General features: G+C 39.8%; 2 protein-coding genes across 3 annotated transcripts; both read left to right on the forward strand.

Annotated features, from left to right (window-relative positions):
- The first annotated feature begins 248 nt into the window (after nucleotides 1-248).
- Nucleotides 249-3,905, forward strand: fam216a (family with sequence similarity 216 member A). The gene is made up of 4 exons (XM_028577188.1): nucleotides 249-268; nucleotides 1,671-1,801; nucleotides 1,981-2,107; nucleotides 3,545-3,905. Exons 2-4 carry the CDS (start codon nucleotides 1,706-1,708, stop codon nucleotides 3,712-3,714), a joined length of 393 nt encoding a protein of 130 aa, XP_028432989.1. The 5' UTR covers nucleotides 249-268; nucleotides 1,671-1,705; the 3' UTR covers nucleotides 3,715-3,905.
- A 531-nt stretch (nucleotides 3,906-4,436) lies between these two features.
- rad9b (RAD9 checkpoint clamp component B) lies at nucleotides 4,437-13,095 on the forward strand. Of its 2 annotated transcripts, XM_028577182.1 has the most exons (11): nucleotides 4,439-4,647; nucleotides 4,976-5,046; nucleotides 5,377-5,514; nucleotides 5,980-6,094; nucleotides 6,386-6,485; nucleotides 6,953-7,059; nucleotides 7,236-7,342; nucleotides 8,284-8,348; nucleotides 8,618-8,740; nucleotides 10,832-11,054; nucleotides 12,629-13,095. In XM_028577182.1, exons 1-11 carry the CDS (start codon nucleotides 4,614-4,616, stop codon nucleotides 12,758-12,760), a joined length of 1,215 nt encoding a protein of 404 aa, XP_028432983.1. In that variant the 5' UTR covers nucleotides 4,439-4,613; the 3' UTR covers nucleotides 12,761-13,095. The 2 variants fall into 2 exon arrangements, with proteins under 2 accessions (XP_028432984.1, XP_028432983.1); XM_028577183.1 differs by lacking the exon at nucleotides 5,377-5,514 and having other exon boundaries at nucleotides 4,437-4,647.
- Nucleotides 13,096-15,227: the final 2,132 nt, after the last annotated feature.

Here is a 15,227-nt window from a genome sequence, read left to right on the forward strand (position 1 = left end):
AACACATAAGGTTCTGCTGGCTGCAACACACACTGAACTGATGGAGGTTTGCAACCTCTCTGACATATCGACAGGAAATATTGGGATTGTAAGTAACAATGAGAAAGCAAGTAACATTTTTTGAGCAGCGGAAAAAAGAGAACATCTTAATGAGGTAAAACCACATTGTGAGTGTTAACATCTTTAATGGATGGATGTAGATGATTTCAAATTCATCCTTATTTTTTTTTTTTTAGGTCTGTAGAATCTAACCAGAGAGGTACGGATGGTGAGTCAAATATTTCTTTAAATGCTAACTCAACATGAATGAACCTGTTGTGTTCGTTATTGAATTACAAAATAGATTATTTGAACGCAAATGATATCTAAAAATACTGGATATAATTTTAGGTGTTTGCTTTCTAGTTGACTAAACCAAAGACTTTGAGTTATGGTCTGCTTTTGTCATTTCTAGTTGTCGAAGAAGAATACAGATCTTGTGTAGAGGAAGCCAATACTACACGTAAAAGTCATGCATTCTTCTTAAATAAAAGTGCAAAAGTACTGTAATAAAATTATAAGTATCAAAAGTAAAGGGAATTGTTTTGCAGAATGTACCCTTTTATATCACTGTATATATATTACTGGATTATAATTACAGATAGGTCAGGATAATATAGGTCAAATTCTTTTTTGCATAACAGGTGCATTAAAGGGAGGAATTTGTTTAGCATTACACACGTCATTTCTGCATGCTGGTGAATTCTTAAATTAGAAGGAAAACACTAAATTCATGCAGCAGGTGATAATATAATGGAATATAACGCAGCAAGGCTCTATGGCATTCTGTATTGCTTTTAAATATTTATTCTCCTGTAGATCACCTATTTAATGTTATCCCTGCTGAGTCAACACACATGTAGCCATGATTTACTCTTCCTCGTCTTTTGTGTCTTTTGTTTGTGGAAATAACCCTTTAAATGTGCCTGTTCACATCGCTGATTAATTAATTCATAAGAATTTAAAAATGTATATTAATTTATAACCCCTGGGCTTTAATATTTTAGATGTGTTTCAGCAAGATTTCTGCTCGTGTCATCAAAACATCTTCCACATAACGGTGTTTTCTATTTTTCAGAACATTTTTAACAAAATTGCGATTAAAAAGTGATGGGGACAAAAGCAACCATTTCAAAAAGTGGTGGGGACATGTCCCCAGTGTAAATGACACCAAGGCTGCACAACCTGCATGCTATTATTGGCTGGGGGTTGCACACCGAAAATGCTCTTTGCTGACACCCCAAAACATCCCATACTCGAAAAGAAAAGAAAAGAGGTTTCAGGCCCACACGGAATCTGCGGATGCAGAATTCAACCGAATTTTCCGCAGAATATTAACACATCTCCACACCAAGCAGCAAAACATTCCGCTAAATTCCGCTTTTTTCCCCCCAATTTCTTTCTGGATCACCACTGAAAACTGTTTAAAATAAAATAAATTTGCAGATTCCGTTTGGGTCTGGTAATGATTAAGAGGGATTACTTTTGTATTAGTCAATACATTGTTGAAAATCCTACATAATATACCTTTAAACACATGATTAATAATTTCCATTAAAGACTGTTGTGATAAAATGTGCTGCTTAAATAACACCACCACAGATCTCTTTTGCTTCATTTTGCCTTGGCAGGCTTTGAATGTCTACCTAGTCAGCAAGGGAGGGAGATGTACAGAGGAACACACGTAAATGTGTCTGCAGACGGCCAGCACATGAAGACAATACACATTCCCAAATCTATGATGTCTGCACCCTTCTTACAGGTAACCATCTAACGCTGGAACACATGCTCAAGTTAGTTTTCCGTTTGTTTCTGTGGTATCTTTCCTGTCAAGAGCTTTAACATGGTTTGAATGAGATAATTGTAATATTCCTCATATGTAACAAGATGACTGTCATTCTGTATATAATATAATCACATCAGGTCTTGTTTCTGTCTCAGCATCCAGCCCTTACAGCTGGACAGAGACGCTACCTTTGCAGTATAGCAAACGTTTACAGTACAGAGCACATGAGGCAGCAGATGAAGCAGCACTATCTCAATGTGCTGCACACATGTGTTCAATCAGGTGTGTATCTATTTTCTCAAACATAACCTTTGCAATGGTGGAAGAAGTATTCAGATCTTTTACTTAAAGCTATAGTGCGTAGTTTCTGTCTCCCCCCCATGAGGAATTCTAAGTAATGACATTAACACTGTCATCGCGTCCACATGATACAAGCCTTACATGATCACGCCCCCTCCCCCACGCATTTGCTAGTAGCCAAGGAGGATGCAGAGGATTAAAAAGAAAACATGATGGACTGTTCATAAAAGGTAATTATCTTCACTTGAGTTTCTGCGCGGGAAAGTCACCGGACGCCACAATCTTCTGAACATAGTCATACTGAGAAATACAGAGAGAGTTGTGAGGAGCTGATAGTCTTAATTAGCTTTGTAGCAACTCATTTGGCAATGGCTTGAATGTAACGGGACGTTCATTAATACAAAAAGTTACGCACTAAAGCTTTAAGTTGAGTACTAATACCACACAGTAAAAATACTCTGTTAAAAGTAAAAGTCATGCAATGAAAATGCTACTTAAGTAAAAGTAAGTTAGTATCATCAGGACAATGTACTTAAAGTATTAAAAGCAAAAGTACTCAATGCAGAAAAGTTCTCACATTTTAGAAACTGGAAACAATCTAAACAGTTCTGTCAATCGAGGAAGTGTTTAACCCTTGTGTTGCCTTCCCGTCGACCATGCAACTTTTAGTTTTTCTGGGTCAAATGAAATTTATTGAAATAAATACATTTTCCTAACATTTTGGTTGTCTTTTTTTTTGACACTTTTGTTGCTTTTCCCAATGTTTTTATCATATTTTATTTTTACTTTTTTGTCACTTCCCAATGTTTTGGGAGCTTTCCTGACTTTTTTCGTCACTTTTTAGATGTTTTTGTTGTGTTTTTTCTGTGCTCCCCCCTCCCCCCCCCTCCCACATTCTTAAAGCTTTTCCAATATTTTGCTCACTTTTGTCAACGTTCTTGTATCAGTTCTTTTTTAGATGCTATATAATTGAACAAAACACCCAAATTCAATGAAAGTAGTGAACTGATCATTTAGTTTACCTGTCAGGAGCGTTGTATGGAACCATCCACGTTACTTATTTTTTGACAATTTGGTTGAAAGAAAACCCAAACTTCTGATATAGAAACTTTTTGAAAATGGGTCAAATTTGAACTGAGCACAACACAAAGGTTAATGGTCTAATCATTTCAGCTGTATTTGTAGGTCTATATATTGTTGGGTAGTTTAATTACATGCTGTCAGATTAATGTATTAATCTCATAAATGTAGCGAAGTAGAAGTAGAAAGTGGCATGAAAAGAAAAGACTCAAGTAAAGTACGAGTACCTCAAATTTGTACTTAAGTACAGTACTTGAGTAAATGTACTTACATAGTTACATTCGACCACTGACGTTTGGCCACTCCCATCCATCTCATGTTGTGGTTTGTATTTCCTAGGTCAGAATCCCACCTACGGAAGGAGGTTTGGGTTTCACCAGCAGAGAGACAATAGTATGTTCACGAAGGATGCACAGAAGGATGTGGCAAGAGCAAAGCCTCAAGGACAGAGGAAAAGCAGCAGCACAGCTAATTCTGATGTCATACTTCCAAAAATAGTCAACAGATGACCAATATGATGGCAAAATGTTTTCGATTTAAAGGCGTTAATTACCTTATAGTGAGTCTTAATGTTTATCTTTGTAGCACACATTTATCAAATATGACTATAAATGTGTGCAGTTATAATCTTATACAGATATTACAAGCACCACCACATTTAGAGATGAAGCACATGTCATATTTACATGTCCTGTTAGTTGAATGACCATAGTAGTTGTCGTAAAATTTATATGTATTCTTAATCATGTTATTACCCAAATAAAAATGATTGGATATGCTGTTGTTTCTGAGTTCTAGCAGTAAACAGTGTGAATCCTTTCTAATAATATGTCTTTTATTTGGGCTTTATGAAATATGAAACGTTACCACTTCTTGCAGAACTTGAGACTTGGGTATTTTCATTTGAGAAAGCATTTTTCCATGATTTAGTGCGGCCTAGAAGCTAATATCAATATGATTATTTGTTTTAATTTGCACCTGACAATGTAACATGATGATTATATTATGACTATTTCAATAACTTTTAATTTGAGTTATACTCTTTTTAGTGTGACTATAAATCCTCTGTCGAGCCCTTCTGGCGCATTAACAGAATGTTCATTTAACGTTATGTGCACTGCCACTGTTAAATAAACCATATAGCTATAGTAACTAGTATAGTAACTAACTGGGCCATTTTCTTCTAATGATTGAAATTATTTAATCTTACATTTTGCTCCGGAGGACCCTCTTTAAGCCAATTTAGCCTTTATATCGGCATCACTGTAAACATTTTTTTCTCTTTTTAGCTAAATTATCATGTAGCTAAAGTTAGCAATTGTAGTGGAGAAATCATCACTGCGCGCGCTGTTTGCCCGTGTCTCGTGATAAGCTCCAGACTTGGTCACATCGGTTCTCATCAGCAAATATGAACTGTGTTTTGGAAGGAAGTGGTGTAAAAGGTAGTATTAAACAATACAAGCCATATGTTTAAATGTTATATAAATGTAGCCGGGCTTTTTTATTTAAAGAATTAAAAAACTAATCTGCGTATAAATTGTATCAGCTTGTGAGGCTTCTATAAATTTATGAAAGACTGCTAGCTTGGCTAATTTAACGTTAGCTTCTAGCTAACTAACTAACTAGCTAACGTAACCACTATTTCAGTGGTTAGTAAAGCAGTTGACCCACTTTATATTGAAATAAAAAGCTAGCTTAGTAATAGTAACACATGTACACAATAGTATGTTGCTTAACCTTGAATTCCGGTGGCACTTTGTTGTGTTGCAGCATTTGGAAAGGCCATTCAATCCTTGTCACGGATTGGAGATGAGCTGTGGTTGGATCCCATGGTTAGAGGGGTGAGCAGAAGCACTAACTAAAACTGGAAGGGGAACAGTGTTCAGTGTTGAATTGTCCCATATTCTCAGTATAGCGCCAATACTATGCGCCAATATTCAATTCTTATTCTCTTAGAGGATTAGTGTCATTACTTTCCCTCTCCCCTCTTAATTTTTATATATTTTTAATTAAATTAATGTTATTTTACTTTAGGCCTCTGTATTGGTCTCCGAGTATTGGGCCTCCTTTCTCCCTACATAAAATGACAGCAAGGAGCAGCACATTTACTGAATATCTTTCTCTCTCTCTCTCTCTCTCTCTCTCTCTCTCTCTCTCTCTCTGTCTTAAAGCTGGCACTGAGATCAGTGAATTCTGCTCATTCTGCATATGCCTGCTTCCTCTTCTCGCCGCTGTTCTTCCAGCACTACAGCCTGGGATCAGCATCAGAGCAGAGCAGTGAAACAGTCAAATGCAAACTGGCCATGAAGGTATATCAGTCAAATTGGTTATTCATCTGTGGAGAGCTCATAGTGACATCACAACCCACTGCAGAGGACGCTAGATACTCAGCTTTTCAGGATATATGAGACAGTAGTGGAAGTCTAACGTGACATTGTTTTCCCTTCAATACTACGATTAAAATGTTTAAACAGTGATGACAATCTCGTAGGGCTGTGCAATGAATTAAAATTTGAATCGCGTTATGATTTTGGCTCCTAACGATCACAAAAACAGAATAATCGATTATTTTGCACATTACATTTTGCAAGTAAACTCCTATTTTGTTTTTTTAAAGTTCAATAATTGCAACATCTTTCCAAAAGTCAATGAGTAATCATGTTACATAATCAGGATTTCAATATTGACCAAAATAATCGTGATTATAATTTTTTCCCATAATCGAGCAGCCCTATAAACTTGTCTTAAACATGTCTATTTGTTTTTTTTTAAAGTCTATTCTACCGCTTTTCCGCTGTTTGACTTCGATTGAGCGTAACGTGGAACAATGTCAAATATCAATCGGCACTCCCAATGACCGAGTGATGATCCAGTTTTTCTGCAGGCATGGTAGGAAGCATTGCATTTTGTATTATAAGTTAGCTGCAGGTAAAGGAAAGATTCAGGATTGTAGAGTCCAATCATATTTGATTGTAACAACATCATATTTTGTATACATTTTTGATGGACTTCTGAAAACCCTAAACCTTTTTTCTTTACTTGGCCAGTTTTCTTTAACCATGTCCAAAATGACCTGTATCAACACTATGCTGCTGCAGACACTGCATTACATGTTATCATCACTTGGTGGCAGTGTGAGTGTGCTCCAAATATCCAGTCTTCTTTCTGCTTTTGTGATAGGCATCACTAAGACCCACAACCTACGTTTTCAGGAAAGTGAGGCTCTGCAGGCAGTGTTTGCCTCGCACCTCTGCCCCAATGGGCTGAAAGCTCCTGCCAGGTTAGCAGCTCAGTATTCTGTTAATGAAGTTAGAACCTCAAAGTTCTATCGCATACAACAATACAACTTCAGGAGTGTTGTGTGATTGAGTAGGACAACCTAAATCTTTGTTCTCTTTATGCTTAGAAATCCATCTTTAAGCTTTTTTTTTTGTGATAAGTGGATTCACTGTAAAATCTATTAGGTATATGGTAGCTGCCAGCTGGATTCAGCAGTCCAGTCTATTTAGTGAAGAGAGAATGGGTGTTCACAATGTTTTGTACTCTCAGCTGGCTCTGGGCAAACACACACACACACACACACACAGCGTCAGTTCAATGCAATTCAGTTTAATCAACCAGATTGACAAGGACATAAACATTAAGTATCATCCATCAGTAGCACAGCGTTGACATAAGGCTCTCTGCTCGATGCTTAGGCCGATTCTGTGTGGGTTGGCTTTTGTTTTGTTCTCTCTCTCTCTGCAGGCTTCTAGGTGATATGGTGATGCATTTCCCAGTGTCCCAAGAGGAAATCACTCTCTCCATGACTCCTCAGAGAGTCAGTCTGAAAAATTACTACGAGGGGGGAAATGGTGAGCTAACGTTACACTGTGATTTGGCCCAGGCCCCCTAATACTGTGACTGACAGATACCAGCTTTGAGACATTTGACAACCTAACCTGATAATAGAAATGCTGCATATTTAATTCCTCAAACACAAAAAAATGTTGTGAAGTTACTATTTGACTTGGATTTACTTCTGTCACAGATCACATGAAGACTATGTGCACTGAGATGTCCTTACACCCAGACGAGTTTGACTACTTTCAGATCGGAGTAGAGTCGGACATAACTTTCTGTCTGAAGGAGTTGAGGGTAACAGGGTTATTTTTGGAGGCTCCTTTTATCCTGTCACATGAGAATATTATGTGTATCTATGTGTGTGTGTGTGTGTGTGTGCACGTGCGTGCGTGTGTGCGTGTATGACTGGCTCAGCAGTATTTCATGTCTAAGAGATCATATTTCTGGTCCTGTTATGTGGATACTCAAGTACTCTAACAAAGTGTACTTGGCTCTCCGTATGGTTTCCATGTAAACTTCCCCTCATTGCCATATCTCATCTTCATAGCAAAAATAGTGTGACATAAGTGACGTATATTATACCACTTCATAGAAAAGGTAATTGAAGTTGAATAAGTTGCAGAAATTATCATTTATGAATGGTGGTTTGTTATGAAATGTGTAACTTTTAAGCCAAAAAGGCATGTGTTTGTATTTTAAGGAGGTGGCTCAACTGAAGTTGATATCAAACTGTTATAATTGTTAGAAAAGAGCAAAACATTGTATCTTAGAGATCTATACTACTATAAATGTCACTTCCAGAATAAGTGATTTCAGTCTGAATGAACACAGCTCAGTTTAAATTGCTTTGCTCTGTATTAGCTTAAAAAAGGAAGTAAAAGGACTTGATTGGTCATTTGGAAATTTGAGACTTGACCTGCATTAACGCCCGTAACCCTTGTCTCTAATGTTTTAGAATGTTTCTTGGTCACCCCGCTGCTCCTCTTTTAGCCAGCCAAGTCTTCTTGTTCATGTCGGTTTAGGAAAATCGGGTTTGGATGGATTAGAAGCCAGGCTTTAGGTTTAAGTCAGCCTCAATTTACTCTTACTTTAGCATTGATATTTTTCTTTAGCCTGATCATCGTAAACATGCCATGGCCCTACTCTAAAAATGACAAGCTATTAAAATGTCACAGTCATGACATGGATGCACACAAGCATTTCTCAGTTTTTGACAGTGAATTGCTTTTTTTCAGGGTTTACTGTCCTTTGCAGAGTCACATTGCCTTCCTGTGTCCGTCCACTTCGGTGCTGCAGGAAAGTAAGTCTTCGTATCTCAAGTTGCAAGGACCAACGTCAGTCTGTGTCCCAACTGAGTGCGTAATTAACACCAGATTACTTCAAAATTCACTCAACTATTTTGTCTGTGGCTGGTGGGTCTGATTATATTATCAGCCATTTTAAAGATTGACCAATTATGGTGAGTTTTTCTATTGGCTGGTAAAACAGTAGAAGATCTGGTTTAAAAAAAGGGGGATTATGTAGTTAGATTTCTGTCAATGTTAGACGTGTCATTGGTGTTGTTTGCAGGCCTGTGTGCTTCTCCGTGGAGGACATGGTCTTGGAAGCTACTGTGGTGTTGGCTACTCTGAGCGACTCTGAAAGCAAGGGCTCCTCTCAGCCTACAGAGACACTGACCCCTTCTACCCCCAGGTAACAAACACTGTGCTGTCACTTTTAATCTTGTCTGCAATCATTGGGAATCTCATCAGCACAGTTGCACCGATTATAAAAATAAGATTTATTTTCTTGTTATTTTGACCCGGCTACGTCCTTTTCACAACTGAAATCTTTGTAGGCTCAGTTTCACTGATCTACTGTGACTGTGTATTCAAAAGTATAATTGAATCTTCCCGCAGGGCTACCTGAGCTTCTCTCCTGGCACTCAGTCTGGGCAGATTGCCCTCATTGGCTGTTTTTAGCTTCCTGAGAGCATTGTGTTACAGCAGACAGCCTTGTGTCTGTTAGGGCAAGTCCAGGACTTGTGTTTATGTTAGAAGTCTGTAATCCTTATTATCTTTATGCTAGCCTGCTTGGCTGTTCTGTCAGTGTCACTGTCCTGCTCTGCTAACTCTCTCTCTCTCTGTGTTGTACTGTGTTTTGGGATCTGGGTGGATCCTGTCTGACTGTTGAACATCTGGGTAGTTTGTTGCTTGGATTGCTTGTGTGCACAGCTGGGGGTCTGCAGAGACACGGCTGACCTGATGAGCAGGCAGTTCTGTAGGGCTCCTGTCCACGCTGTTCAGGAATTCAGCTTCAACCTGCACTCCTTAACCTTTATACAGCCATTATATTTTTTGGTTGTCCGTGATTTTCTCAGGAACACCTGGAGGGATTTTCTTCAAATTTGGCACAGACAGACGTCCACTTGAAGGATGAAGTAATTGGTTTTGGGCCATGACTCAAGAGTGAATATGTTCATTACGATAAACTTTCACACAAATGTGTAACAGGCTAAAATGCAGAAGTAATGACGTTTTATATCCAGAGGGTTAAAGGTCAACTTCACTGTGACATCAGCAAAAAACACTTTTCTGGCCATTATTCATTACTCAGGAACTGAAGGGGAGACATTTGGTTGGACACTGAATTGGCGACACTAGTCTTGGGTGCCCACCTTGAAACTGTGGTGATTTGTATAGATCCTCTGTGCTACCGGGTTGAAGATGTGTGAAGCATCCATGTTTAAAAATGTGTAGCTTCTTTGCAGCAACATCCACATTTGAAGCATTGCCTACTGTCATGGCTACACCTTTGTGTGCTATCCTGTTCCTCTTGAAGTCCTCCAACAGCTCATTGGTTGTGCTGATATTGAGCTTCAGGTGATTGCCGTCGCACCATGTGACGAAGCTCTATAAGTCCTCTGTACTCCGCTGTAAAAAATAGTCTCAGCATGTTTCTCACTGGAATACATGTGAATATAGTGATAACATTTCATTAAAAAAAAAACTTAATACCTTATTCCTTTAAAGTCTTTACTACATATGTTATGAGCCTGGACAGTCATTGACGTAAACTGCAACTTGACTGGTTAGCGAGGCGGTAATTCTAGGTTTCTAGAAAACTTGCTTCCCTGCTGCCTCAGGGGCTTTTTGAGGTTGTCTGGAGACTTTTTAAAACCAGCTTGCTCTCTTCTTCCTGCAGTGCGCCTCTTTGTACTTCTGGAGGTCGATGATGCGTAGTGTGGTTACATGCACAGGGTTGTTTTGTTACTGTGCTCACTGCTCAAAGCCACTTTTAGTAAAAGCTAATACAGAGCCGCACGCCCTGTTCATGAACGTCATTTGTAAAGTGGAATAAACATAATGTCCTTTAAACATTTGAACTCCTAAAGTCAATAATAATTTCAGGTTTATTACTCTCGTTAATATATTTGACTGTTTTAGTCAGAATATAACTTCATATCTTGGCTATTGAATATGTTGTTTAGACACCACTGTCCTCTTTTCTCTGCCTTTTAATTGGCCATTCCATGGCATTAACACATCTCCACTCCCTCCATTGGATATTTAAGTAAGTATCTGCATGCTCAGGAGTCAAATTTCACTGAGACATACTGTGACTTCACTGCGTTGTCTGCGCTGGGACAGAATTGTTAGTAGCGGCTACAGAACATGGCACTGTAAACCACAATTACACCGCATACAGTGTCATGGCTATTTTTGCCAGCATAGGAACTGATTATTACCATTATCTGGGTGGAAAACGCTTGCCGCAGAGATGAGTGTGTTGTGTGTTTTTCAGGTGTGCAGATGCTGCTGTTCTACCTGTGGGTTCATGTGAGGCAGACAGCAGTATGGCACAGGATAATCCTGCTGTGATGGAGATGATACCATCCAGCCAGGGCAGCCCTATAACCAACCTACCTGCTCTTATGCTGCTGCAGCCTGAGACTGATGACCCTAACGGTCGCGGTGTAGCTGATGAGGCCTTTGCCAGCGCCACCTCGACTCCTGCTTCCTCCATGGTAACAACAGCTTCCTGTTGGGTTTTCATTTTTTACTGGGAACCTCTCTTAAGCTCGCAAGCTTTAGGCTGCGTTCACACTCACTGCGTCCTTAAGGCCGTTTTATGGTTCCGGGGAGGCTCCACGCAGAGCTTTCGCCGTAGCCTACGTAAGTGGCCTGATGTTTATACTTGTGTGCGTCGAGCGGTGTGTGTGTGTTTGGGGAGTGGGTGATAGAGCGAGGGAGAAGTGAGAGAGTGACGGCGATTAGCTTCGGAGCGAGTAGCGACTCTAGAGTCATACTGAGAGAAAACAAAGTGTTTCCCCTGTGTTTTCTGACCATGGTGGGAAATCTGGAGCAGGAGAAGTTAACCCTCTCCTTGATTTTCATGTTGAGAACCAGGAAATGAGTTGGGGGGAAATGCAACGCTACCAAGCCGTGGCCAAGTGACGTGCGTTGCGTAGTAAAATTTTTCGAGAGGTGCACGTCAGGCTACGGCGTAGGGTCCGGCGTAGACGCAGAAGGGTCTGCGGCGGTACGTGGGCGACGAAAACCCCAGTGCGGCGAAAACGCAGGTCTTTCCATTCATTTCAAAATCCTGTTTTTGCCCTTATTGTGAAAAAGACAAAACTCCGACTAAGCTGTTTACATGGCTTATGAAAGTGAATATTCCCGTTGACATTTTCAAAGTTTACCAGCAATGTACACACGTCCATACATACATGTCCAAAGAACGCCTCTAAAACCCAAATAAGACCCGAATATCCCATGTCTTAATCGGAAAATGCTATAGTGGGAAAAAAGGCCTTATTCAGAATATCCAAACAGAATATGCCGTTTACATGAACTGTATCAAATTCGGAATATTGTCATATTCTGAATAATAGTGGAATTTTGGTGTGCATGTAAACGTACTCAGTGGGTCTATCGCTGCCACAAGAAAGTTTTAAAACAATAAGAGGGTAAAAATAATCGAAACACCAGCACTTAACTGCCCAGGAGTTTGTGTAACAGCTTAATGTTTCCTGCAACTACAGAGCACAGTCCCAGGTCTCTTTTGTTTCTCTCGTTCTTCATTATCTTTTACATCACACAAATGGGCCATTTAAGTGACACTCCCATTGAAGCACAACCCCGCGGCGAATCGCCGGATGGCTTTTTCTAGTCGACATGGGCCCTTACAGTTTCCACAGGACGGGTGGCATTGTTAAGTGCCTTTGAAGTGCTTTAAGTGTTTTACTTTGACCTCTACTGGAAGTATGCCCAGAGTGCCATATTGCCTCACCACATGAGGTGTGACCGAAGAAGACAAGCAAGGTGACACTGGATGTGGGGGATGGGAAGTCTTTTGTTTCTCCGCGTTGAATGTGGGAGATCATATATTTTTTTTATTTTGCCCCCTCAAGAGGTGAATATCATCTTGTCAGACGCGGTTCTAGAGACCTGATGCAGCATTCATATTTTTCTTTTATTGTATCAAGAACAAGTAACGAAAAATCTACTCACAATTAAAAGGAAACTCGTTTCTGCTGTACTGAAATATTGTTTTGATAAAAATATACACTTAACATACGTTGCGTCTACTTCCATCTAGATCTGCTCGCTCCTGTTCAGGGCCTCAGAGCAGGACGGTGATGGCTGTGCTGCCAGACTGCCTGTTCTGGCATGCTACAGTGACGAAGAGGAGAATTTGGAGGAAGACTACACAAGAAGCCCTTCCCTCTGAGAACAGGGCTGAGCTTGTGACTTGTTAAAAGTAGGCCACAACATTCAAGTGTAGTCTGAATGATAGGATCTTAATTCATTTGTGTTTGATGTAACTTTTAAAAGTTTTATAAGCAGTATGTCGTTGATAGCTCAAGGCTATAGCTTTGCTTGTTTAAATTATTTTCAAAGTGTAAAGTTTCCGCACAATGTTCAGTTGTAAATTCAAGAGAATGTATTTATAATGATTATTTATCAAATAATACATCAATTAATTTATTTAGGTAACTATATTGTGTGAAAATGTGTACTTTTTGCTGTCGTCTTTGAAAACATGACTTAAACCTGAATATACCACACCGGTGTATGTATGCCCGAGGAATGTGGGAGTACACACAGAAATTGTACAAAGCGTTCTGAAGCAATATCTTTTTCTAGACCGGAGCCTGAGTTGAGTGGGGTAAACACACTGGATGCAGAGCTGAGTGATAATTTGTCGATGTGAAAATACAGCCCTGGAGGCATCCGGCATAGGAGTAAACGCCTCTGCAATGTATTGCTCAATACTAAAACATGCTAAATAGTGTTCTGATCTAAAACCAACTGCCGGTTTGTGCTCATATCACAGCCATCCAATACACAAGAATAATAAATACTATACTCTTTATTTAAATATTGTACAGATTTGAAAACTTTTTTTTTTTTTTTTTTTTTTTTTAGAGCTTAGATCTTCATTGAACTGTACACCCAAAATATATACAGACGCATGCTCTGGTTGTAACAAAGGGTTTGGAAGAGGAATATGAGGTGACAGGGCAGGTATGAGTCAGGAAGCAGGAACCACAAAGCCAACGGTGGCAGTTCCATCTGACCGGGAGAATTGCTTTGTAATATGGTTAAGGCTGCTTAGATTGTCCTCAGTGCTAGAACACTTTAAAACTCCCATTTCGACCATTCACTGCTCTTCCATGCCCATTTTAAAAAGGACACCTGACACTGCAGTCTTCCAGTGGGAACTTGTCAGCTTAAGTAGGAATACAGTCCATTAGATAGTGCAGATTGTAAACAGTGATCTGAAGATCCACAGGGAGGAGTTTCTAAGCGTTGCAATGGCTTTTATCACTATTCCTAAGCTCCTGACTGTGTGCAGAGAAGCCGATTTCAGGAGATGAAAGGTTTACATACTGTAGGTAAAAATATCTAGTGTTAAGACAGCAGGGCATGATGGGAAAGCTTTTTTGACTCTTTTTGCCTACCTAACAGTTTCCAGCTTTGTGCTCAGCACCTGGCACATAGTCAGGGGTTTAAGGAATTATGGACGTTTGCCAGGATCAACCACACCTGATATAAGGCACATCATTAAAACATTACACAAAATATGGATTTTTTTTTTTTTTTTTTTTACTAAGAAATATTTTCAACTGTGGGTGAAAGTGGTGGTAAATGCAGAGTGCAAATCTGTAATGATGTAATGGAAACATTAAAATTTTTCACATGAAATCGGCAGTGACCCGACTTAAAAAATGTGCCCTTGGAGGTCTGAAGCAGGAGGGGGAGAGAGGGAGGAGAGAGAGGGGTATGGAAATGCTGATTGTTAACAACAGTTTCTAAAGCTACTCTGATGTGGTGATCAGTCCAAAGAATTCAACAATACCACTGAACAAAGTTACAAAAATACATTTGGTCACCTGACCAACTTCCTCTGTGTTGAGCTTTTTCAGATATGCTTCTTAAGCTTTGTGCGTTTTGAGGCTGCGACGCCGATGCAGCCCCGTGGAAATGGAGAAGTTTGTAGCCTTCACGTCCATTTCATACAAACTAATTACACGTATCAATTGTCTCACTGACAAGCACACAAGGGCATTCATCACACATACACATATCCATAGACACATCGCATGTAAATCACAATCGAGACTTTTGCAGCAGCAGCGAGATTAAAGGGAGTTTGACACAACATATATCTGGCGAGGGCTTTGAACTATAAAATCCTCATCGTAACCGCCACTAGGCAACAAAAATGTGTGCGAGACTTGAATTACACTGGCATGGAAAAGGCAGCTGCTGCTCTTCATCAAATCTTATTGGATCACCCTGCCAAGACACTAACCACAGATGTATGAATGTCACATACGCTCATTTATTTTTTGCAAATATTAAACATAACCCTAACATCCCAGAACAGCACACCGGTCCTCAAACATATGCTCCCTGCACCCACATACGAGGTTCCAGGCCCTTTGACTGAGGTTTTCTAACTACCACTGTATCATTTGCTCGCACAAAGCAGCCCATTTATTGAGCCGTCGTGCCGCCATCTCCTGTGCAGTTCCCTTCTTAGCACTACTGATGGACTGCATCTTTCCCTTCCAGCTGCCCAGCATGGTGCCGCTTTAAAAAGCCTACAACCTGTACCGTCTGGCTACGTCTGCCTCGGTCTTTTGAATCTGAACTCCCTCCCCGCCCAAAACACCCAGTCAGAGAAAGAC

Source organism: Perca flavescens, chromosome 5, assembly GCF_004354835.1.
Source record: "Perca flavescens isolate YP-PL-M2 chromosome 5, PFLA_1.0, whole genome shotgun sequence".
NCBI lineage: Eukaryota > Metazoa > Chordata > Actinopteri > Perciformes > Percidae > Perca > Perca flavescens.

Coding starts and splice junctions, on each gene's coding strand:
- fam216a (XM_028577188.1), top strand. CDS start 1,706: ATGTACAGAGGAACACACGTAAATGTGTCTGCAGACGGCCAGCACATG. Junction 1,802..1,980: donor TGTCTGCACCCTTCTTACAG/GTAACCATCTAA, acceptor TTTCTGTCTCAG/CATCCAGCCCTTACAGCTGG. Junction 2,108..3,544: donor GCACACATGTGTTCAATCAG/GTGTGTATCTAT, acceptor TGTATTTCCTAG/GTCAGAATCCCACCTACGGA.
- rad9b (XM_028577182.1), top strand. CDS start 4,614: ATGAACTGTGTTTTGGAAGGAAGTGGTGTAAAAG. Junction 6,095..6,385: donor CCAGTTTTTCTGCAGGCATG/GTAGGAAGCATT, acceptor CTTTTGTGATAG/GCATCACTAAGACCCACAAC. Junction 6,486..6,952: donor GGGCTGAAAGCTCCTGCCAG/GTTAGCAGCTCA, acceptor CTCTCTCTGCAG/GCTTCTAGGTGATATGGTGA.